Source organism: Scomber scombrus, chromosome 5, assembly GCF_963691925.1.
Source record: "Scomber scombrus chromosome 5, fScoSco1.1, whole genome shotgun sequence".
NCBI classification, from domain to species: Eukaryota; Metazoa; Chordata; class Actinopteri; order Scombriformes; family Scombridae; genus Scomber; species Scomber scombrus.
The window spans coordinates 3,447,359-3,473,216 of NC_084974.1; the positions used below are offsets into that span (position 1 = coordinate 3,447,359).

Consider the following 25,858-nt stretch of genomic DNA (forward strand, 5'->3'; position numbering starts at 1 on the left):
AAAAGACCAAGATGGTAAGCTTGAAAACATTTTTTCAATAAAAAACTGGGAAAATTGGGGTTTTCTAAAACCTTTGACCGGTAGTCTACACTGGGATTTAACCCAACCCCTCAATGTCCTGAGCATGAAGTTATTTTGTGTTTGGGAATTCTTTGAGCTTTCATTGTTTCATTTGTTTGAACTCTGTTATCTAATAATACTTTCTCCTCTCAGGTGACCAGGATGAGGTAGAATACATCTACCCTTGTGCTGCAGGTAACAATCTCTAACATAATCAAGCTTATATAAGCATCACCACAAAGTAAAACTCAAATGTTGCTCAAGAACCCCTTGCACCCTTGTTTATGGTACATTTTCTTATGATGTAACTATCTCAATTATTAATACTTTTTAATTACTTTGAGTTATTTCTCAGAAAGATGTAGGACATATTTGAATCAGTCAATTAGATGTAAACAACACATAATGATTAATTAACTATAGTATTAAAGTGAATGTGTCAATTTAGTAACCAAATGAAGCCAAAGAAAGCTGCTGGAAAATGCTGATTGTATGCACTTGAGTGAAGTAATCACAATTCTTCTCTGATTTGCAGCTTAACGACTGAAGTGTGGTCACACATCTCAAGCCCCAGGCTCTTACTGATGAGACTAATATATCAATACATTTTAATAAAGATAAACTACATTTAATTTCCATATCTTGTGTACACAATAAGACTCTGTGTGTGTGTGTGTGTGTGTGTGTGTGTGTGTGTGTGTGTGTGTGTGTGTGTGTGTGTGTGTGTGTGCGTGCGTGCGTGCGTGCTAGCCTGCGTGCTTGCGTGTGTCATGAAAATATTACAAATGTCTATTTTCTCAAGTGAAAAGGGCCCACAGCTTAAGAACACCCAAGTTTATTCTGGCTGTCAGTGTTATACTAACCTCCAAACCACCGAGCTAAAGTGCTACTAAGCCCTATTATTTATAATGCGTCATTATTCTGATAGACTTTATGTGTTGTGGTGTTTCCTGGCCTCAGCTCTTCGCTGTCAGTAGCGGTAGCAGTGGCTACATTATCGCCATTAAACCAATGATAAGGTTGAACTTACTGTGGCTGTGAAATTTGGTGAAGTTTGTCAGCAGTTACCCAGCATCCTCAACACATGATTCCAGTCACTTTATGAAACTACTCGTCTTTACCAGGCGGGGAGTTCTGGTCCTCTGAAATGATGCGAACGCGGAAGTAACTTAAAACTGCATTCTATCAAAAGGCCACCAGGGGGCGACCGTTTTGGTGTCAAAAGGACTTCCGTCTCTATACAAGTCAATGGAGAATTCACCAACTTCTCACTTGATTTCTAACCTCAGTAAACGTTTTCAAAATGTGTTTATGGTCTCAATATTGAATTGAATAATAATGCAAAAATAAATATAACAACTTAAATTTAGTGTACTCTTTTGTTTTTTACAAGTCCACAGCTTATATCAGTTTTCTTTCAAACCATACAATATATTGTCCCTTTTAATGTCCAAACAAAATTTTAGCAGTAATCAAACACTGTGCACACACCAATAATCACTATACTAAGCCGGCAAAATAATAATACTTAATAAAATAAAATTGTTGCAGGCCTGTATCGCTGCTTGTGTTCGTTGAGACCAAAACCTCAGTAGTCACTTCACTCTCAGCTGAGCAGAAAATAATGAATGAATGAAGGCTTTATTTCAAACATGTAGAAAAACAAAAACAAAGAAAAAATATAAATATATGTATCTTACATAACAGAAAACAACAGTCAAACGCACAAAACAAGGAAAACAAAATTGATTAAACATGTTTGAAAAGGAGTAGGAAGAAGCATTCGCTTATAGATAAATTAACTGTACCTTTTTCAGGAATTACGTGGCCATCCAGTGAAAATAACAGTTCACAGCTGTCTGTCCAGGAAGCTGGAGACAGCAGGAGGACACACTCACAGAGTTTGGGTGGATATCCAACGTTGCCAGAGGAACTCTGAGCCTCCTCGATGGCTCGGAGCGCTATCTGGTGGTTGTCCGTCGTCTCCCGGTCGGAAACTGTCCACAAGGCTAGGATGTCGAGCTGGGTTAGCTCAGTTAGCTTAGCCTGCAGTCTCTCCACCTTACAAACCCGCTCACTTGACTAACGAGCGACGTAACAGGTTACTAGGTTGCAAAACATCGGGCAGACGTTCTCAGTAACTCTCAATAAAATGTACTTTTACAGATTATCCTGTTGAAAATCTAATACACATACTGTACAAACTGTTTTCTTCACAACTTCAGACGTCCACACCGCCAAAAACACTACTGTATTCTCCTGTTAATTTTCCGTCCTTCCTGTCTCCCGCATTAATGCACACACAACCCATCCTTCAAAATAAAATACACCTCATGTCAAAAGAAAGCATTTCTTTAGAAAAGGGTACCATAGAAGTAAACAGCTTTTTATCAAATGAAATAAAACAAAACACATATAGCATTTTTAACATTTTTTAACACATGAACTTGAGATTTTACCAAACAATGAAATATATGTATTTCACTCTTTTTAACCTTTTATCAAATCCTATTTATTCATGTATCTATCACCAACTATTTAACATATTTATGCACTTTTTTGCCCGGGCTACACGTGGCTACGTCGTGATTGACAGGTTGATTGGTTCACAGGTTCAGGAAGGCGCCTCTTGCTCCTCCTGATGCCCATATAAGTAGAATCTGTGGGTTTTTTTTACCCGGCATGCACCGGAAATTTTCAAGATGACGCTGCCCACATCCGAAACTATTCGCTTCCAAGCAGCAGTCCACAAACCAATGGGTGACGTCACGGATGTTACGTCCAATTTATATACAGTCTATGGTCTTTACACAAAATTTTGTTCATAGTACAGCGAAGTCATGACCCGCCCACCTCTGCCTCTGATTGACTTACCCATTTTTTTTATTCTAACTCTAACCAATCTCACTTCTCGTGTCTATACCTACCCAACCCAACCAACGAAGATGATAAGTACTAGCCAATCAGAGGCAGAGTAGGGCGGGTCGTGACTTTGCCATCCTAGGAAAATAATTTGACCCACTGTACGGGATGTTATACACTGAGGTCTTATTCTGGTGTTTAACTGTGGTCATCATGTATATTACACTGACACGCTGTCGCCCTCTGCTGCTTGTCTGAAAACCTAAAACACAGGCCCAGTAGTAGTCTTTTTTTCTTATATACAGTCTATGGTAGTAGCGCATGTCACAAGTGGTAGAGTACATTTAATCAAGTACTATTTTAAATTGCCTCTGCTTGAGAATTGAAATTTTATACTTCTATTATGCTTCTACTCCACCACAGTTCAGATTATTAATACACTACATTTACTTGACCAATGTAATTAGACTGCTATTTATTATGCAGATTAATAGTTTACATACCAAAATTATTATTAACCTACCTTATAAAATGCACAATACATTTTATAGACACTCAACAGTTTGTAAAATGGGTAAAATGTGTTCCACCATCAGGTCCATTAGTCAACTATATCCTTATGTAACCCCCGACTATTCGGCTCAACCTCAGCAGACTGAAGAGACTGTTGAAATAAAACAAATCAATGTGGCCGGTGGTGACAATCATCTGTGCAGCTCCTTGCCTGATGATCAAAAAGACGTGACAGAACAACTCAAATAACATAACATATAGTTAAACTTCTATAAAGGCAGGTTCATACCTTAGATTATTATCTGGTTAAATCACGGAGCTGTTTCAGTACATACCACATCTGCGGTTGTCAAGGGCAACAGGGACAAACTGACGCTCAATCGTTATATTTATCACCACTGGCCACAGGAGGATACTTAATTACAACAAATAAAAGGAGCCTTGCATAGATAAACACAAAATATTAACTTGTTTCACAAGAAAATAATGAGAATGGAAAACAACAAAATAAAATAAATATTGAAGGATTATAAAAATACATTTCATTTATTTCACCTTTAACTTGTAAATTGCCCTTCTTTAGATAACTATGCTGCTTTTGATAAGGTCATTTTCACTCCATTAACTATTATTTTCAGCACGAGCAAGGCAAGGGAGGTGATGAAGGTGGAGGACAGTTACATCACAAAACATGTCAGTGGTTGAAAAGAAAGTTGTATTGATTCTTCACAAGAGTTGAGGTCAGAGAAAAATGTAGAGGAATGCTCGCTCCTGTGCTGAAACCACATACTGTGTCTTATGTGGAGCTTTTTTTATGGCAAGCATGAGGGAGAACAACATGCAACCAAGGTGTATTGACACTGTGGTTCGATGTGGGTGCACTAACCACCAGGCCACCTGGGTGTCCCAAGGATTTTCATCATGTCTTACAGAACTAAAGCCTTAAAAAACAAAAAACACCAACATGAAAATTGCATCTAGAGTTTAAAAGAGAATGAAAAACAATGCAGCACTAACATAATGGCACTCCAACTATAAGGGAACATGTTTAGGGGAACATGTAGAATAAAGCCTGATGATTGTAATGTGTGATTGATTTGATGAACGTTTCCCTGGTTGTGTGGGATCAAAAACTAGGTTATTTTCCTGTTATATTGTATATTTCTCATATTGTTTGATGTTTTTATCTCAGTCACTTACTGTCAGTGTGTGGGTTTGTGTTTGCATATATGTGGAAATGTGTGTGTGTGTGTGTGCGCGCATGCATGCGTGTGTGTGGGTGACGGGGTGGGGTTATGTAGCAGAGCCTGTTTCATAAATGTTGACTTTTGGGCTCAGCACAGTCAGAAATGGGTCTTTCTGGGATTCAGTTGTGGACATGGACACTGTTTGTCTTTCTGAGCTGGATGTTTGTGGGTCAAGTGGTGGCGGAACCGTAAGTTTACCTTCACAGCCTGCAAAACATTTAACATTATGTAATATGTTCTTGATGCAGACCAGATTATTGCCATTTGCTGCTTTTTTCCTAGCATTGGTTTGAGTTTAAGTAAGGTATCTAGTAGGGGGTGTAGCAAATAACCGTTATGAAGTTATGAATTATGTAGCTGCTGTGCTGCTGAAAGCTTCATCAGCTCACTGTCTACATCTCTCTCTCTCTCTCTCTCTCTCTCTCTCTCTCTCTCTCTCTCTCTCTCTCTCTCTCTCTCTCTCTCTCTCTCTCTCTCTCTCTCTCTTCTCCCATAAAACTATCACAATACTCGTCACAGTAACATTAAGAAGTATTCCAGACACTAGTTGCTGTGATGTTTCTGTATTTATAGACCAAACTGAGCTGACTGACAGCAGCAATTGTTGAAGCCTGATGTGTAAAAGTACACTGCTGTTGCAGTAACACACAGTATGAGCACAGATCTGAAGTCTAAAAGATTTGCTAACCTGTGGGTGTCATTCTACTCCAATTTACAGCGCTTTAGTCTGTGATAATAGAGGAGCAAAGCCACAATAAAATAAATGAATATAAATAAGTCAATTAGTCATTACTCAGTTTCCAAAATGAAAATGATATTTGCAGGTTTTGAAGTTGCACTGTAAATGTCAGGCTGGATGCAGATTTTAGTGCTGTATGATTTAGTGGAAGGATTTTGATTGGCTGTCAGAGTTTCTATCATTCATCAAATCACTCTGAAAGTGATCCAACAATATCGTTCACCACTGTCTTTGTCTTAATAGTTGTGGTGTGGACTCCACCATCCACTGGAGTTAGAACCATTTTTAAAACTATGTACTTATAGTTAGTGCCACGGGTGCTAAGCTCCGAGGCACTCCCTCTACAGCAGTAGATGCCCCGAGGCATCTATTATTCTTCACCATACTTATTATTCTTCCGCCATATTTCGGCGCGTAACTCCACCCACAGCTTTGAGAAAACCCCGACAATATATACATCAAAATGTGCGTCTCGATCGGGAAAGAGGTGCTATTATTTGGAATGTTCAAATTCCAATTTTTCCCAAAGTTATTCCCAAAAAACCAGGCATAATTCCCCATTGGAAATGAATGGGAATTGTTTTTCAAATCCACAAAATTTCACCTTTTTTCCGAGTCGCTCTCTCATACCTGTACGTAGAAATGTGATTCAAACTTTAAAACGGAGGAAAACTTGCGCTCTCTCCAAGACACCAAACCAAACACCATAACATGTAAACTTTTCAAACTATGAGTGGATATCACTTTTTCTTCAAAGTTAGAGTGGAACCGTCAGTTAGCTTGAGTGTGAGAAGCAGTAAAAAATAAACGTTATTTTTATATTTAACTTGAGCTCACGGCCAAACCGTGAAAAGGAGACAAATAATGTTTTGTCAAAATGTAGACATAGGTGTTGGGATTCATAACATGTGATGTTGACAGGCGGGGTCTGCACAAAATTTAAACGGGGGGGCCGAGTCCGGCGGCAATACCTGTCTCGCTCCACATTGACCCTAATGTAATCGTCTTTTTTTTCAAAAGAATCTCACTCTGTCTTCGCACTGAGCTTACGCGCTCATTTTAAGGAATATCTGAATAAAATGAACACTGTCAGAATCTGCCGGCTTCTGTGTCTCTCACAGTGTTTTCACAGTTTGCAATTGTTCGGGACCTTGTCAGAAGCCAAATTCTGGGGCATTTTGAGAATTTTTCCTAAGCAGATTCTCAAATCGCCGTAGCAACCGTAGAACCTTTGCTGTCCTTGGCAGCCTGTTGCTGGGCAGAAACTGACCTACTTTTTTGTGATTGGCTAATTCCTGTCTGTCTATTTTGCCAGTTAACCGAGCTAGCTCTCAGTAATAGCATCCATGTTTAGGGTAGAGGTGGTGACTTTGATTGACAGGTGACACTCGATAGGGGGCGGGGCTTCAGCGAACTCGGCGGGAACGCCCACAGAGGTGGTAGATTGATTGGACTTTTGTGTGTCCAATAAATCTTTTTATTCAATTAAATATTTATCATATTTAATAAATCAATACATTTCTGAATCAGTCAAATATCTAAAGTTCATGGCTCTACGGTTCAATATATCCCGTGTATCACTTCAAAGAATAGACATACACAATTGATTGAGTTTTATGGATTTTATTAACTACACACTACTAATAAATGATGTATAAATAAATGTGGTGATGAGTTTGCAATACAACATGAATTCAACAGATGGTTTCTCGATATATCGACATGAATGAAAGATGATGGTGAATGATGAATTTAAATGAACAATGTGTAATCATGTGAAAACTAAGAAAACGTGTAAGTTTTACTGAGTTTTACTTTTAAAGAAAATTCTCGAACTCGATCTGACATCAACCCTTGATTAAAGCAATCAATTAAATGGATCATACTTTCATCCATGGAGGGCCTCAGCTGTCCGTCCTTCAGAACCACGCGTACGCACACCAAGTGGAAGATCTCGGAGAGCGTCGCAGGTCCGGGCGGGTTGCTGTGAGGAGGATCGGGTCGGCTGGTCTTCTGTCAGACTGCCTGGTTCCGGTGGTTGTCTGCCTGCAGACCTTGTCCCTCTCGATTATGAGTCGTAGGATTGACAGACGTTTGTCTGCCTAAAAAGCTCTCGCAGGTTGATGAAAGATGGAGGAAAAGTTCAAATGTAACTAGTACACTGTTTAATAACTTTCTGGAAAGATCTCAGCGTTGGCCACGTCAAAATCCTCAAAAGGGTCAAAAACAGGCTGAATGCAAAACTTAATGACGTGTTTACTTAAAGAGCCTTTTCTCTGTACATAGATAAAGAATAACTAAAGATTAAAATAAGGTAAGGTGACTAAGGTAAGAATGTGTGAGGTGAAGAAAAGGAAAAAGATGGAAAACCTGGAGCGATGCTAAGTCAAGTCAAAAAGCCAAGTAAAAGAAGAGCAAAGAGCGAGTTTCAGATGGGTGCAGCCGGTTTTTTGTCCTGGGGAGGGCTTGTGTGTCAAGCCAATCAGGTTCATCACAGCTTTTACTCTGAAACTTTTCATCATCATCATTCATTCAGTATTAAATCCTGATTATAAAATGCATACTATAACATAGTAACACAGAACACAGGATGTATCATTCTGGCATTAATATAACATCAGCTTGATTCATTCAAAGGATTAATATGATCAAGCATGATCACATTGTTATTCTACCTATTCCATGATAGATAATTGATTATCACCATAATGTAAGCATAACATCAATGTAACACTTTCTCATATAAGTAACATTCTCATACTAACATTTGTGTTTACTAAAAGAGAAAGTATAATGACAGTTCTTCAAATACCCATTTATCTGTGATCGTTGTAATAACTGTTACAATGGAGGTTTCTTTAGGTAATTGATACTGATATAAGTCATTGGTATTGTTTAAACCAATTATTTAATAAGACCTTCTTGTTTAAGTCTTTATCACTAATTTTCTCACTTTCATGCTCTGTGTGGTTTCCGGAGACACAGAGGGGAAAGTTAGGAATGTCTTTTAATTTATGACAGCGGTCTGTGTGACTCTTATCTGATGGAAGAAAGGGTTAGTAGTCTCTCCGATAAATTATGACGTCCAAAGGAAGCACCAAAATCTGTCTTTCGTTACTTTTATGTAGTTCTTGTCACTTTTGGTTGCTCCATGGAATGTTAATGGATCTTTGTTTGTCCAAGAGAGAGACCATGTCAGTCTCTATATCAAACCTAATCCAATTGACTCATCCCAGGGTCAAAGGTGACTCTGACCAGATGATGTTCTGAGCCGTACCGATGCTGTGTCTGCTACAGGTCTTTACTGTTACTGTTGTCTTAAGTCTCTTGTGTTGGCTCAAGCACTTATATTACAAAATGAGACAAGCTCTTTTGAAATTATGTGATTATAAATTTCTACCTCAGTAACATGCTCATTGTTCTCTTTTGTGAGCATTAGCGCTGTCACTTTTGTCAAAAATCAAGTTCGAACGAATATCAAATGTCACGCAATTCGTTCGAATATATTTGAATACTACTCTCTCCAAATGTTTTATTTCTTTCATCTCCTTTACTAGTTTTTTTGGATCTAATTTGTGCCAATAGTGAAGACTAAATATTAAGTTTGTTTTCATTGTCAGTGGGGCTTTGCAAAGTTCTCAAAGTGCAATGTATTACAGTAATAAACACAATGACATGGTTCTGATATTGGAGAGATGCACACCTGTAATATCTACTGTATGTGTGTATGTTTCTGTGGCTGTAGACAGTACATGGTAACCTTTCCTGCGGTCCTTGAAGCTGGAGCTGAGACCACATTCTGTGTGAGTCTCTTGCGGCCCAGCGAGACTCTTGTCATGACCGTCACTCTGATGTCCACAGAGACGAACACAACCCTCTTCAAGGAGACATCCAACACAGACTTTCATACCTGCACTCAGTTTCAGGTCACGTCCTAAGACAGGCTTTGATTTCATTTGCTTTATTTCACAAAAGAATGTTTGAATCCTAAATGTTTGTTTAATATTTTTACCATTTTTATATTTTCAGCAGATTAAGAAAAAACCAATGTAATGATTTTTGGTTATCTTTTTTTTCTTAAATGAATAAATCAATTGAGCTGGACTCTGTATTTCTGTCACAGGCTCCTTTAGTGCAGAACAATGTGGTGCAGGAATTGGAGGTGGAGGTACAAGGCGAAACATTTCACTCAAAAAAGTTGAAGAAAGTCATGATCAAAGTCTACAAACCAATGACATTCGTCCAAACAGATAAACCAATCTACCTCCCTGGACAAACAGGTAACTTTGAACAGATGATGTAATATGCATCATAGTACAATTCTTTATCAAGTAAAGCTTCTGCATTCTTGTAAGCATATGTTGTCTTTCCTGACTGCAGTACCACATCCATAGTGTGTTTGTATATACTCTCCCAGCCTTTAGCGTAGTGCATGCTGGTTTTAGCTTCAAACCCTCTTTGAAACTGGAATAATAAAAGAAACAGTAAGAACTGAACTGTTAAACAGATAAGACAGGTACAGTGCAACACTAAACTGAGATCTTAGTTCATCACATTGATTTTGATAAATATTGTTCCAAGTTAATGGATGCAAGACAGACTAGAACGGATAATGAAAAGCTATTAGTAACTTTTGCCTCACTCTCATTGTGTTTCATTTGAAACTTTGATAATTAGATAATGTCTGCCTGGATAAAAGAAACACATTTCAGCAGCCTGTTACAATGTTAGACACTATTGTCCATGAGTTGTAAAACATCCATGTAATCTTTTTCCATTTCTCTCAGTACATTTCAGAGTCATTTCCCTGGACACCAAGTTTAAACCTGTCAGTCAGCTGGTGAGTGTTTAAACTGTCATCTGTTCATGATGATGTTTAAAAAACAGTGTAAGTAGTACTGAATGATAATGGTGCAGGTTTTAATTTGTACCCCAGTGAAAACCATTAATAACATGATAGTGCTCTTTAGCCTGGGGTATATGTTTAATCAGTCTGTATAAATAACTCAATGTTAGGGCTGCTGTTGATCCTCTGGGTTAATAGTACAACTAGAGCCCCCCTTAGGTAAACCTGAATGTGAAGAGTCAAAAGTCTTCAAATATGACACTCAAATTTATAATTATTATTATAAAAAACTTCACTTTGCACAGTAACCTTTTTGTTGTGTCTGATGTCAATGAAACACACAACAAAAAGGTTATTACGTTATTTCGGTTGCCGCTAAAACAACCAAAACAACCCACACTTTAACAAATCTCTTTCTGCTCTCTTTTTACAGTACGACATTATTGAACTTAAGGTAAGACAGTGGTAAACAAGAAAATACCCACAACCTAATGCTTTTTTATTAATGCTTATTCATTTTTTATTGTTGTGAAATTGTATATGTACAGGAACAGTTCAGTGAGCCAGTGGTGATTTTTATTCCAGTATTTTTTCTATACTGATGTGCCATTATGTACTGCTATAAACCTCCATTGTAAGTACTACTCTCCATACTGACCTTAAAGCTACAGTACGGCTTGAAAGTTTGTGAACCCTTAAAAGTTTTCTCTATTTCTGCATAAATATGACCTGAAACGCGATTGAAAACACTTCTCATTCAAGCCAAAAATTAGATTTTGGTCTCATACATCCACGATACATTTGTCCAGCCATCTTCAGGCTTATCCATGTGGTCTTGAGCAAACCGTAGACGGTAGAAATGTTCTTTTTGGAAAGTAGTGGCTTTCTCTTTGCAACTCTTTTACATACACCATACACACCATTGACGTTCAATGATCTCCTGATGTTGGACACATGAACATTGACTGTAGCCATTGCAGTAAAGGCCTTTAGTGTCAGCCTGGAGTCCCTTGTGACCTCCCAGACTATTACATGACTATTATATGCATAATCCTAGAGGTTCACTTACTTTTGCCGCATACAGATATGTAACATTGGATAATTTTCCTCAATAAATAAACAAGCCTAACATTTTGGACTCATTTGTTTAACTGATGTCTCTTTATCTAGTTTTAGGACTTGGGTGGTAATCTGATCTCATTTTAGGTCGTATTTATTTATTTATGCAGAAATGGAGCAAATTCTAAAGGGTTCACGAACTTTCAAGCAGCACTGTATTCCCTCTGAATGCCACTACACTAAGAAACGAGGGCCAAAATCTACAACCTTTGTTCTGTGCAAATATATGCGTTCCAAAGGTCAGCTGACAGTAATATCATGCTTCAGCAAACTCAGTTAGTTAAATCAAGTCAATATGTTCCAAAGTTACAGACTGTTAAGTACAAAATTCCCTCTTTTTGTTTCTACACAATGTTCCTAGCTGAGCTGTGGTGGAGGGATACATTCTAGTAGTTGTCAGAACTGACTTTTCACTCACATGTTACAGAGTGAAGCACATACTATGCTAACATATGATGCTGCTGAGATTTTTCTACTGAGTCTTGGTGCATTTATGTTCATTTTGCCAGCTGTTAGCCACAACCCTATCCCTTCAGGATACCACAAAGGAAATCTCTACAACACAAAACAGATGCAAACCCTAATCCATGTCCACCACTGAGACAGGAGGATGTTGAGGTGGCTTGGAGAATAACAAGTACAGCTGGTGGCTGACCTTAAACACTTGAGTTGGAGCAGATTGTTATCAAAAGTGTAGTGTTCAAAAATTACAGATTGCAAAAATATTCCAGAGATGTAATCTGCAAAGAAGATCATCACTTCTGGAGGTGGAGTGGTTAGAGCACATGCCACGTAATCTCAGAGTCCCTGGTTCGAATCTGGCCAGGGACCTATGATGCAGGTTATTCCCCTCTCTCTCTCCCTGTTTCCTCTCAGCCTCTCTGCCAGTTGCTATATAAATAAAGGCAAAGAAGCCCAAAAATAAATATTTTAAAGAAAATAATCCCTTCTGAGTTCCTCTTCCGCAGTTCAATGAGGAACTTCAGTCTGTGGAAACCAAAAAGAGGACATTTAATGAGATAGATTCACTTCAGAAAATATCCACTCAATTCAGCTAACTTATGAATGAGGGGGTTGTGGATTTTGACCCTCTTCTTTTCATTGCTTATGCTGTAGTTGAATATTGTTGTCAATAGCTTCTGGTCTCTATGGAGAGTAGGAACTATTAAATCGACTAAGACCCATTTTTACGCATATCATGGCACATTGGTTTTGTAACAAGACAAACTTGAAAAAACCTGAACCTGGGGTTGGTGGATGTTCACTGCACATGAATTTAGTCATTTTGAGGCACCACCGTTGCCCAGCCCCAACATTTGGTAAATACATGTTCTTTCTAATTATTTGTTTAACAGGATGCTGGAGGCAACCGGATTGGACAATGGCTTAACACCACAGCCAATGGTAAAATATTGCAACTGTCTTACCCTTTGAACTCAGAGGCCGTTGAAGGAACTTATAAATTAATTGTGTGGATTGATGGACAAAAAAACTATCACCATTTCAAAGTGGAGAAATATGGTGAGTTGTATTCCTTTTTTCATTTCACTGTTTTTAATGAATGAAGAATAATAACAACTATATTATGTTCTCAGTTTTGCCAAAATTTGAGGTAAAAGTTCAAGTGGCAGATGAGATAAGCTATGGAGATGAGGAAATCAAAGTTGACGTTTGTGCAAAGTAAGTGTTGGGGCTTTCTCACAGATGCATTTGCCTCATGACCTATGATGATATGAAACTAAATCTGTATTGGTGAGTTGGTGAACCTTTTTTGACAATGCGGTGATTTTGTTAAAACTTCCCTTCTAATCAGATATACTTATGGACATCCTGTGCCAGGCAGCGTTGAATTTGAGCTGTGCCGACCTCTGGGTCGTCATTATAGAATTGATGTGTTTGATAGACATGGACAGAGAGTCCCTGACAAGTCTGCGCCGTGCTACAGGGAGATAAAGAAGGTACAGTTGATTTAACTACATTAGACACAAAGGGCCTGATTTACTAAAGGTTTGCGTGCGTAGAAACGTGTGCAAACTTGACATCACCCGCAAAAAATGTGCAAGCTGATCTACTAACGCAGCGCACTGAGGTTTGCGTCTTTCAGCTGTGCAGGATAGTACGCGCTGTCCATTTAGTACGTTTGCCATAATGAATATGTAATATGAGGCGTTTCAACCCCAGTGTGCAAAATACAGGGAGGAGAAAATGCAAATATGTTATTTAGCAAGCGCATTGTGATTTACAACCTGAAGGTAATATATCTGACGCTAACTGCGTCTATAAATAATACCTTTGAAGGACAGGTATTAACCTGCTGCTCACTGTGCACAGATGACTTCTGTTACTGTAGAGAGGAGGAGACGGAGGCACAATGACAGAATACACACAGGACGGAGTTTTTCCACCTGTGTTAATAATTGGAGTGGAATATTTTTGGTTTTACTAAGAGCATTGACTTTGTCACAAATACTCTCCCATATGTGGGTTTTTCTGGTAATATTAGTTTTTGATATAACTCAATATATTAGTTAACCTCTTCCACCAGAACCTGACCACATTTCATTTTGCACTTGCAGCTTTCTGCTCGTCCAAACTCTCCATAAAGACACAAAACCCTCATTTAAATACTACTGTCTCCATCCTGTTGCACCTGTTTTCATTTACGCAGTTATTCTGAGAAGATCACCCGCAAACGGCACGGGCAATCTATTGCACCGTGCACGCAATTTAGTACCCACTATTTGGGATTTTAATGGGCCCAAAATGTAATAAAATACGCAAAACACATGATATAAATATGCAACACACATTTAACACAAACTAAAACCTACCTGTTAAATAAGAAGGGTTAGGAGGAACAATTTAATCACATAGGAACTGACGGATTAACATATTTAGAAGTATTTTGTTCTTAATTGTGTAAATAGTGCTCCTTTTTTCTATTTATTGAATCAATTTATTGTATCTAAATTGACTTCTGAAACGTGGAATGGATATATAACATTGACACAATACCATAACTAAGACTGAATTACTGCTATGGCCTTCAGTTGCAAACAAGAAAAAAGGATGCAGTCCTTACCACTGCAACAATCGATCCTTATAGTACTTGGGCCAGAAAGCTCAACTCTGTCTTGGGCCACCAATGGTAGACATACAGTGTATATTGTGGCCTGTTTGTGGCTGGCACAGCTTTAGATGTGTGGCTATAGGAGTAATAGGTTATGAAAAAGCACCATAGTACAAGGGTTGTCCCAGATGAGTAAGAGCAGAGGCAAGTGGGAATGCTCACCTTTGGAAAAGTCGTGCTTCCTAGACATTACTGCCCAAGAGGTATTATGCCTAGCTCTAAGTGGTTACATGGGTGTGAGGTAAATCCATTCAATTTATGTTTTAGCAATGACAATGACATTTTAGCTTCAGTTAGATACCAAACTAAGGAATAATAACTTTTGCAGATTGTCATGATGGCATTTATTTCAACTGATAAATAAAGTGGAGCACTGAACCTCTTCAATGACCTGTTCTTTGATGGCAATCTGAATTGGACTTTTGGGCTTAATTCTGAAATCAACACATGTATCTTTTAGTTTGGGTTGCATACAGTTTAATAGTAATTCACATTGAGTGAATACATTTGCAAAGACATTAGGAAGTGCTTATGAGCAGACTCACAGCGACAATTGTGCTCATGTGTTTTAATATTATATTTTTATTTTTGTTCTATCTAGACAGAAAAGAATGGCTGTGCAACGTTTAGGATTCCGATGTTCACTTTTACTAAAAAAGCCTTAAGGTTCCTGCCGGATAAACTGTTTCTCAAAACCACAATGGAAGAGGAGGGGACAGGTAAGTTTTAGTCATTTTTCAAAATAACTAAATCATTGTTGTAAGATATTTTAACAATATGACTCACACACACTGTAGTAACATAGATGATTTTCTTGTAGGTATTTCATTCTCACAAGGGAAAACAATAGAGCTATCTTACACCGTTGGAAAGTTGTCTTTTATTGACACACCCAAGATTTATAACAAAGGGGCAACTGTGGAGGGAAAAGTAAGTGTGATTCTGTACACAATGTAACTGAAACCATGTGTATTTCCAGTACTACATCTTTTTTGTCTCCATCAGGTTAAAGCAGTTTATTTCAATGATACACCTATTCCTGACAAGCTGGTCTACTTGTTTCTGGGTGAAAGAAGGTCAGCACGAGACCGACAGAACCTCACTACTGACAGCAATGGTATCGCCACTTTCTCATTAAACACAACTAACCACAACGACAAGATCCAGCTAACAGTAAGTCAAATATTCTGGTATTTTAATAGGATAGCCAGACATGATGACAGTAAAATATGCAGATGCAAAAGCTACACTAATAAACTGTCATGCATAATATGTCTCATCATTTGGAGTGATTTTAACATCCAATCAACCCCAATCAATGCATCAACCCTTTTCTAATGGGCAAAGTTGAGACATTTGTTTGGTAACATCAATGTTTGATGTGGTTGCGGTTGATGTGGTTCCAATATAAGAGATGATTGACACAATAAAACAGCCCCCGCCCTGTGTAAAAATGGATTCTGAAGTTCAGCTAAAGCTAATATGGAACTTCAATAGTTGAGTTAGTTGACCAACAATTCTTGCCTTGAAATATGGGAATGTGAGTATTGTCTTTATTCGACTGACTCAACACCTTAAACCTGGTTTCATTCATACAAAATAGGCCAAACTCAAATTTGTCTCAGATGGTCTTTGCAATCTGTATAACATATGATACCCAGAAAGAAAATTCCGGGGGGAAAAACAGCATTTACACAGAGGAAGAGGACACTGTGAGGAAGAAGCTGTTAATTGGACATGATGCGTGAATAGTGATGAACAAAGATGGATCAAAAACTGTATGATTCTCCTGAAAAACAGACACCAGGCATTTATGGTGGTGATGAGCAGGCTGGACACAAAATGAGGGCTTCCTACATACACCCAGTTGAACCAAATGGGGCAAAATTCAGTCTGATAGAAGCTTCACAGATACAACGGTGAAAGTAAAAGATTGAGACTGGGGAGCCAGAGTACAGACAGACGAAAAGAAGACCACTATAGTATTGCTACTGGGTGTAGGACTACAAATGGGTTTTACATACCTCTTGACTAAACGTTGTATAGTGAAGTAAAGTATAAGTATAAGTATAAGTATAAGGGATTACAATTTCCAAAACAGTACAGTTACCAATCCAAGTAATGCTGCATTACTGCGTCACCTGGATTTGATTTATTTTTTGTCCTAGGTAGGTTATCTTATGATGACATGTACGTGTGACAGTTCAGGGTAGGTCACGTTAGCTACGAGCCAAAAAGCTAAATGGAATGGAGGATGGAGGATTTTTTTGAGTTTATGTCAGTAAAAGATGCAAATGATTTTGTTGTCTTTGTGTGAGCAGCAAATACTTTCAACTGCGATAAATACAACATCTAATTTATAAAAGGATCTGGTATGGCAGCACAGAAATATGAAACTTATCAGAAACAAAACAAAGATGCTCACAGAGAGGTGTCTGTACATGCACTAACAACAGAAATCGGATTTCAGAGCAGGACATGGTGGTAGAGAACAAGATCTCGTAGAGGAGATGTTACCTATTTCCAAAGTTGACTTTCCAAAGTTGCTCTCTGGGTGTAACAGTTCAACTTTGGAGCACAACAAGGTCACTGTAACATGTAAAAGAATCAGAGGCAGGCAGACATTTGATGTTATTGGTGCAGAACTACAACAAATTCATTCATCGTATGGACTGCCTGGCAAAGTTTTGGACACTGTGACAGACAATACATTTGCTTGTGTACTGGACAGCAAAGGCGCACATCATGCAGCTGCCAGTTGTCTGAAATTAAAATTCTGATGGCTGAGAGATGAGAAGATTATGTCAAGAGATAGAATATCCTCAACTGGCCGACTCAAGCCCCTGATCCCAATCCGACTGAGCTGCATTTCACTTGCTGAACACCAGACTAAAGGCAGAGACCCCACAACAAGCAATAGCTAAAGTTGGCTGCAGTGAAGGCCTGGGAGAGCATCACCAAGAAAAATATCAACATATTTTGACAGTTTAATGAAAAATAGAGAGAGCACCATTAATGAGGACAGCTACACACTTGTTTTCAACAACTGTCATAACTATGAGCAATCGACGACACATTCAGCTGAAACTTTGAAACCATTGTTTCCCTTTGCCTGGGACACACCTATGCCTATCAATAAAGTCAGAGTTATTGTAAGAGTTCTTACCACATGTTAAAGATGCCCTGCTTGACAGACCTGTTCAGTGGAGGGAATTAACAGAACATCATCAAAAGACTCTTTGTGAGCTTGCTACCACTGACAGTAATCTTTTAATCCTTAAACTAACCATAATAATAACTAACCATAAATAACCATAACTGTTATATATTTCATTATTTGTGTTGTTGGCTGGTTAAGAGCACATCTTCTCTACAATCCAGGCTAGCGTGACATTATTGCCGGAGCTAACATACCAGAATCTACACCATGGGACAGCAGTTCACACACTGTCTATGGTCAAGCCATCTTCTCCTCATTCTGAAACAGTCAGCTCTCTAGAGGTGAAGAAGAAGTCGAAACCACTTCCCTGTGATGGAAAAGCGACCATATATATCCAATATGCTATAGCAGGAGAGACCGAGGGCTTTGTGGATGTGATGTGGTTGGTGAGTACTGGGTGTAAAGAGCATTTACGCTTTGAGATGAATCACAACATTTAGGCTACAACCTACCATTAAGCCTTTACCTGTTCTCAAAAAGAAAAAAGGCATTTTTTCATAATTTTTCGAAATATTTCCTTGGGGCAATAATAACAGTTAATGTTTTTCAAATAGACCCAACAGTTGTTTTTTTATATATATATATATATATATATATATATATATATATATATATATATATATATATATATATATATATATATATATATATATATATGTTGTCTGTTGTAAACTGTGTGTGTGTGTGTGTGTGTGTGTGTATATATTTACATATATGGATACACACACACACACACAGACACACACACACACACACACACACACACACACACACACACACACACACACACACACACACATATATAATGAGAATAGTTTAGCTTCACTACCTTTACCATAAAATGAATATTTGTAGAGCATGTTTTTGTTTTTGTTTTTTGACTCTTACTATATTTATTATTTTTTTATCAATAAAATATGAAATAATAATTCTGTGCAGTAAGACCTCGGAAAATATATATTGAAAAAATATGGTTATCTTTGAAAGTTCCACCAATCAAACTCATGTCTCCAGTCTGGGGTGACTTTTTTGTTGCCAACTAAAAGACACAGTGACATCTAGTGGATTTCCTTTAACATAACATACCTAAACTGAGTGGTAGAGATGGTTTAATCAGGTTGAGTTAAAATATAGTGACTCAAAATGTGCTCTACCAAACAGTTAAGCAGAACATTAAACTATAGGGGCAGACACACATCATGATTTAAGCTAAGATTTGGGGATTGACTGATGGGGTCAAGTCAAGGTGAGTCTCCCTGTACTACAGAGAGTATTATTTTATTATGCAGGTTATTCAGGTTTCAGTACAGAAGTAGAGCTAGGATTACACTCACCCTCACATGCAGCTCCCTCTGAAAAGTTTACAGTTCATGTCTCTTTTAATTTCCACCAGATATTATCCAGAGGAGCCATTATCGGGCAACAATTTCATAAGGTTGCAGTGCTTAAGGAATCCGGTAGGTGAAGAGTAAGAATAATCTACCCATAAATTGAGATTTGTAGACATATTCTCACTTAGAAAATAGTGTTTAGTAGAATTGTGCCGCATTTCATACTTTTAAAGGATTTGTGTTGCATTGGTTGATATGTTTGATCATAACATTTGATTTTCTTTTTCAGTGACTGCAGGCGAGTTGTCCTTTCAGTTGAAAGTGACTCCAGATATGGCACCAATGGTCCAGATTGTTGCTTATACTGTCCTCCCCAGTGAGATTGTGATCGCCCACAGTGAAGACTTCTCCACAGAGAAATGCTTCAGTAACAAGGTCAGTGTGAAAAGAAGATGATGAACCTGAGCTTTTCAGATTTACATATAAATTATATGTAAGTGTAGTTTAATATGTTGGCTTCTAGTTTCACAGGGGTTTGATTGATCTGTGCAACAAGTAAGTGCAGCGTCAGAGTGGGACAATATTTCAGGCCAGGCATTTGACTTTATTCCAGACCACATGTGGCCACACAAAAACAACAATAAGAGACAACAACTTAAAACAACACAGTATCAATAAAACAAGAACAAATGCAATAACAAATATGAAGATCATAAAAAAGGTGAAATTACTTTACTACCATAGGCTTTTTTAAGTAAGTAAGCTACATTAATAACTTATGTTACAATGTCTGTTTCTGTTCCTTTTTTCTGCTCTTCCATTTTTTGCAATTTGAATGTAAACACATGGCTGCAGATTTAAGACAGCAGAACTGTAATATCCTTGATTTCTGTGCATCACCGGGAGACGTGATTACATTGTTTGCCAGATAAGTGGGTTTAATTGGTCCATCAACTCTTGCTTGCCATATTTTCGCTGGTCAAGTTGACTTTCCAAGTCAGGACAGAACGACTATCATAATGGAAATATGTACTGTAATAATATCTGTCATCTAGGCTCGGACCTTGTCACTCCCAACAAGGAAACACCAAACTCAGCACTGCAGAGTTGGGAGTGACAATAATAATTTTTTCACCTTGCACACCTCATTTCATAGCTTTCTTTTGTCAGATGAGAAACAAATGGAACTATATCTTAAGAAACACAATAGAAAATCATGAGCTACATGGGTTGTCAGCCAAATCTGCTACAGATTGAATCTTATCATGTTTTAAAATAACTTTGATGCATTTACCTTTGACCACTGTGATCCATGATCCCTCTAAACAGACAAATTGACCTGCTCCTGGACAGAAATCTGTGGGTGAACAATCAGTCCATCTTCCTAAAAATAGGAGAACGTTTCTTTTATGTACATACTGTACTGTCATACATACTTCTATCAGACAATTTGCTGGAGGAATATAGTTTACATCTCTTTAAGATCTGTATCTCTTTTGTATTTGTTTCAGGTGTCAGTAGAGTTTTCTCCATCCTCAGCTGTCCCAGGAGAGGAAATCACCTTGCAGTTAATGGCCCAGCCAGACTCTCTATGTGGCGTGAGTGCTGTGGACCAGAGCGTTCTCATCAAGGAGCCGGGGAAGACTCTTAATGTAGACCAGGTCAAGATCAATCACAGCCGATACATTAGATGATTTTTTTTAATTATTGTGTTCTGTCTTACATTTGTTCTGTCTTACATTTCGGATTTGTAACAAGCAGCAACTACTTAAGCTGAAGCAATGGCCACTAGATACTCCAAATGACTCCTATTCAAAAAACATGAACTTCTCTCTAGAAGAAGCCGAGTTAAAAAGTATGAAGAGAGAGCGATAGTTAGGTAGGTTTTTTTCTTAGCTACGCCATGTGGTTGTTAGCTTTGCTGGTAGCAAAAAATCAGAGTTGGGGAAGCTTGTCACATTCTCTTTGGGGTTGGTTGTCTCATATGGTGGTATACATATGGTGTGATATATCTAGTTCTTTCTTTCTTTTAAGATAGCAAAATGAGCAGGAACTTTGTCATGGAGACAACCAAGAGCCAGACTTCTCTAGATGTGATGCTCAGAGCAGTCAGAGAGGTGAAAATGTACAATATTGTTATATAAGGGGGAACATTTAGGAATTATTTTTCTTGTTAATGTTCACTTGGTGCAGGAGATGTGTTATGTTGTTGTATTTCAATGAAACCAAACATTTAAAACATTTTTTTAAGACTGTCTACATTTTTTTTCTACATTACAAGAACACAGAGACAACCAATCCCATAGTGTATGGCTACCAACCCCACGATGGGGATGGTTGTCACAAGTGCACAAGACATATTTGACGGCCCATATCTTTTGAACAGAATCAGATGAAGGAGAGTAAGACCACTCTATTCCTACCTGACACTTTAGGCTTCAATTACAAATGAAAAGGAAATCTATTCAGTATACGGTTTATTACGAATTCAAAGGAAAGAAAAAAGTGTGACTACCAACCCCACTCTTCCCTACCAAGTCAATCATTTTTCAACATTACGGCATTATGGTGTCAATGGCAAAATTCAGGCCCCTCTAAGAGGTGTGCTGGTGGTAATTTTGATTTATAGACTTCTCAGTATTTTCACTAAATTTAATGTTACTTGATTACGATAGGATGGCACAATAGAGCTAATGTAGCTAACGTTAGCCCAAGTGTGCAGTGCTTGGTGATCAAAAAGAAAAGACAGCACTGACCATAAGCTGCAGTTCTTTTTTTCCCTCATTTTTTCTCCTTTATTTATAAGTACATGGCATAGAGGCCTACAGGAAATAGAGAGAGAGAGAGGAATGTCATGCAGCAAAGGTCCCTTGCCGGAGTCAAACTAGGGATGCTGTGATTATGAAGCATGTGCTGTAACCACTCGACTACAAAACACCTCCAGTTTTAGGCTTCAAACTGACTCCAATGAGAACCCATGGGTGATGTCACACCTTGCTATGTCCATCTTTATATAGAGTCTATGGTTTGTAACCGTAAAGTTGCAGGTCTATAGCCTGGGACTGGTAGGGAGAATATGTTTTTTAGGGAATGCTTTCCATTTCTTATTTCCTGATAAGATGTTCTAAAGCAGGACACTCAGTGGAACTGGCCAGGATTAGTACATTTAAACCTATAGACGCTCATAATCTTCTGAAATTAACTTGTTAGGTTTCTTATGTAAGTCACAACAAAATGTTAAGTTTTTTTTGTGCTAAATAAGACATTAGTATCTGGAAAGCAACAGCAACAATTTTTTTATGTTAGCTTCTGACATAATGATGGTAATTTGTATGAAGATAAGTAGTCTTTCAATACATGGATTCCACCTTTTATTATTAGTCCTGCTAATTGTTCACAGAGATGCTTACCAAACTGATATATTTTGTTATAAAAGAGTGGCTTATAGTTGTTAAGACTTTTATATCTTTCTTTCTTTTCAGATATTTAGTTTGTTGCCTGTTAAAAAAGCATCTGGTATTCGAGACGATATTGAAGATCCTGTAGGGTGTATAAATGTGAGACAACGAAGAGATATTTTGAGAAAAATTGGATATGGCGATAGAGACGATCCTTACTCAGTTTTTGAGGTAACCCTTGTTTAATAAATGCATTGCTGACATCTGCTGAAAAAGCAAAAATACTAAGTAACAAACAGCACAATATATATGATAATGTAGACGCTGCTTTGAAGTGACATTTTTAAATGTTGATGGTTTTTCTAGAAATTGGGCCTGAAGATGGCAACAAATGTGTTCATCAGGATGCCATCATGTGTGAACTTCAAGGGAGCACCATACTACACCTCCATCCTTCATGGTGAGACTTCTTACTTTAGCTCTATCAATTAATGCATGCTGAATATTTACAAGCTATAACTTCAGGAATGCTCACTGTTTCAAGTTGACCTTTGATTCTGATTGAATATTATCCTCTTTCTTCAGTCAGTTATAAGCTTCCCCCCCCAATAATTGTACACTCGATGTCGTTGGGTGCTAGTGTGTCATGGCCGGAGGATCATGGAGCTGCTCCACCAATAGAGACAGCCCGCAGTTTCTTCCCTGAGACTTGGATCTGGGACCTGGTGGAAATTGGGTGAGCTTTTATCACAAGACACTTTACATGATGTTATTTGTCAGCTCACACACATAACCAAAACACAACGGTTCTTTTTTCATGCGATAAAAAAGCTGAAAAAAAGGCAACAAATTGTTTTGTATTGGCTTTCAATAATAATGAAGTTGCATTTCTTGTCTCTCTTTTTCTCTGTTTCTCATACACACTCAAAAGTTTCTATCCTTCTACACTGATTATGTATGGTCAATGAACCTCTCATTGTTTCATTGGTTTGTTGAGTATTTTCAGCTGGATTAATATGTATAATATGGTAAATGGTCTGTACTTATATAGCGCCTTTCTAGTCTTTACGACCACTCAAAGCGCTTTACACTACATCTTATTCACACACTGTTGGCAGGAGCTACCACCAACCTGCACATCAGGGGAAGTTAACCATTTATACACATTCATACACTGTTGGCACAGCAACGGGAGCAAATTGGGGTTAATTGTCTTGCCCAAGCAAACATTGACATGTGGACTGGAGGGGCCGGGAATCGAACCACCAATTGGAGGACGACTGCTCTACCTCCTGAGCCACAGCCGCCATATAATATGTATATGTTCTATGTAGTTATCATGTTTTGGGAAGCCAATCAGCCTAATTCATGAAGTCTCATAACAAGCCCCAGTAATGAATTGAAGGCAACCATCTCAGAGGCAAAAAAAAGAGCAACTAAAACTATCTGAAGAGATACAAGAGATAAGAGAGAAAAAGAGCTGAACTGTCTCTTTCAATGGACTGGTAGTAAAGAGGCTCAGTTGTATCTGAGCAACTCAGAAGTTCACCATCAAGGACTAAAATACAATAATAACTCTGAAATTTCTTTCTCCAGTCCATACATGCAGTAATGTTACTACAGCAAATATTGTGAGGGGTCAGCTGTGGCACACAGTTCTGGGCATCATTTGAAACTCTCCAGAGGAAATGCAGATTGGGATTTTAGCTATTTAAAATAAAAAATATCTTGACAGCTCTGATAGAGCTACAAACAATTTCACTGAACAAATCTTGAAAATATTTGTTCCATTCACAGTTTTCATGTATGATGGCCAATGTCCCCCTTGCAGACACATGCACACACTTGGACACTCGCACACATGCACATATGAACGCACACTGACTTTCTATATATTGGAAATATTGGAAATAATTGCACCACTTGTACAAGAAAACCTGTGTCTTGTTCCAGAGAGTCTGGAACAAAAGATGTGTCCTTGACTGTCCCAGACACCATCACCACCTGGGAGACGGAAGCTTTCTGTCTGTCCCCTCATGGTTTTGGCTTGGCTCCTCGTAAAGAGCTCACCGCCTTCCAGCCCTTCTTCCTCGAGCTCACCTTGCCCTACTCCATCATCCGGGGGGAGCACTTTGAACTGAAGGCAACTGTCTTCAACTACCTGTCCAGCTGCATCATGGTAATGAATGCTTTCACACTCACAATACTACCGCGTCAAAATCTGAGACAGAAGAAAGTACATTTGCACTGCATGCTTGCACAGATTAGAGGCTTACTGTCACACAGAATCTCAGACACATAGGCCTCACATACAGCTCATTAAGTTATGTTAATACAGTAACATGTCAGCAAACAACTGTCTAATTACACATACTGCAGAAACAAAGAAGCATTAATACGCCATTTGAGTCCAGTTTGTGTCCACCTCATGAATGTAAGTCAGTCTTCTGTCTTCTTCAGGCTCTCTGTCGCTAGGTTTGTCAGAGTATATTTTTATTTTGTATGGTAAGTTTAGTGAGAAGACTGAGACTCATCTATACAGTTAAAAGAAGGTGCACCTAACACCAGATGTGTGTTGATTCTTATTGTGTTCAGGAAAGTAAAATTGTAATAAAAATCCCAACTCTGCATTAATATGTCATCTGCAACCCCTCCATTTTTGTAACTTGACTGGTTTAAAAGTGAGATTATGTGTCTTGAACAGGTCAGTGTGACGCCAACACTCTCTTTAGATTACACCCTCACCCCTCTCTCTGATGACCAGTACACTTCCTGTTTGTGTGCCAATGAACGCAAGACCCTCAGCTGGAGCCTGGCACCCTCAGTCTTAGGTAAGTGTCACACCTGTATACTTCTGTGTAGAGATTTTCTCAATACAATCAGATTGTTACAAATATATTAACTGTAATTACAATTATGTTTCTGATTTCCCACATGTGGTAATAAATCAATTACAATAATTTGACAAAAACTGATATAAGTTGTTGAAATTAACAGATTTCTTTTAGGACTTTTGTGAAAAAAACAATTTTTCATGCCAATAAACATTAAGAAACATGTATGAACATGAATTAATGAGACTAAAATAAATTATAAAGAAGAAAAGGGATTTGCTTTTCATCCCCTTCACATTTTATACCTTCAAACTGTGTCACAGTGGAGAGGGATCCACCTCTAAAAGAACACTCCAAGCTCTTAGAAGTTATATGTAGATAATTGATCTTCATACATGGTTTTATGATCATTATTAGGAGTCATGAATGTGACAGTGAGCGCTGAAGCTGTGAAATCCCACGCATCATGTAACAATGAGATTGTAACCGTGCCAGAGAGAGGTCGCATCGATGTGGTCACACGGCCTCTCATAGTAAAGGTGGGCACTTTTAATACAAG

At 38.2% G+C, this 25,858-nt stretch overlaps 2 protein-coding genes across 2 annotated transcripts in view; both read left to right on the top strand.

The window, feature by feature from the left end:
• LOC133980442 (alpha-2-macroglobulin-like) overlaps nucleotides 1–698 on the top strand; it is a 28,694-nt gene extending 27,996 nt beyond the window's left edge. Inside the window, exons 35-36 of the mRNA XM_062419163.1 lie at nucleotides 214–255; nucleotides 596–698. Coding sequence (XP_062275147.1) covers nucleotides 214–255; nucleotides 596–600 — 47 coding nt within the window. The 3' untranslated portion in view covers nucleotides 601–698. The remainder of the gene's footprint in view (nucleotides 1–213; nucleotides 256–595) is intronic.
• A 4,034-nt stretch (nucleotides 699–4,732) lies between these two features.
• Nucleotides 4,733–25,858, top strand: part of LOC133980455 (alpha-2-macroglobulin-like) — a 29,039-nt gene continuing 7,913 nt past the window's right edge. Inside the window, exons 1-21 of the mRNA XM_062419187.1 lie at nucleotides 4,733–4,870; nucleotides 9,167–9,347; nucleotides 9,545–9,701; nucleotides 10,209–10,261; nucleotides 10,701–10,721; nucleotides 12,742–12,907; nucleotides 12,982–13,066; nucleotides 13,200–13,344; nucleotides 15,118–15,235; nucleotides 15,337–15,446; nucleotides 15,522–15,689; nucleotides 17,898–18,122; nucleotides 19,130–19,193; nucleotides 19,357–19,502; nucleotides 20,579–20,728; nucleotides 22,550–22,696; nucleotides 22,832–22,943; nucleotides 23,051–23,201; nucleotides 24,419–24,644; nucleotides 25,170–25,296; nucleotides 25,717–25,838. Of these exons, the coding sequence (XP_062275171.1) occupies nucleotides 4,785–4,870; nucleotides 9,167–9,347; nucleotides 9,545–9,701; nucleotides 10,209–10,261; nucleotides 10,701–10,721; nucleotides 12,742–12,907; nucleotides 12,982–13,066; nucleotides 13,200–13,344; nucleotides 15,118–15,235; nucleotides 15,337–15,446; nucleotides 15,522–15,689; nucleotides 17,898–18,122; nucleotides 19,130–19,193; nucleotides 19,357–19,502; nucleotides 20,579–20,728; nucleotides 22,550–22,696; nucleotides 22,832–22,943; nucleotides 23,051–23,201; nucleotides 24,419–24,644; nucleotides 25,170–25,296; nucleotides 25,717–25,838 (2,760 nt within the window). The 5' untranslated portion in view covers nucleotides 4,733–4,784. The remainder of the gene's footprint in view (nucleotides 4,871–9,166; nucleotides 9,348–9,544; nucleotides 9,702–10,208; nucleotides 10,262–10,700; nucleotides 10,722–12,741; nucleotides 12,908–12,981; nucleotides 13,067–13,199; nucleotides 13,345–15,117; nucleotides 15,236–15,336; nucleotides 15,447–15,521; nucleotides 15,690–17,897; nucleotides 18,123–19,129; nucleotides 19,194–19,356; nucleotides 19,503–20,578; nucleotides 20,729–22,549; nucleotides 22,697–22,831; nucleotides 22,944–23,050; nucleotides 23,202–24,418; nucleotides 24,645–25,169; nucleotides 25,297–25,716; nucleotides 25,839–25,858) is intronic.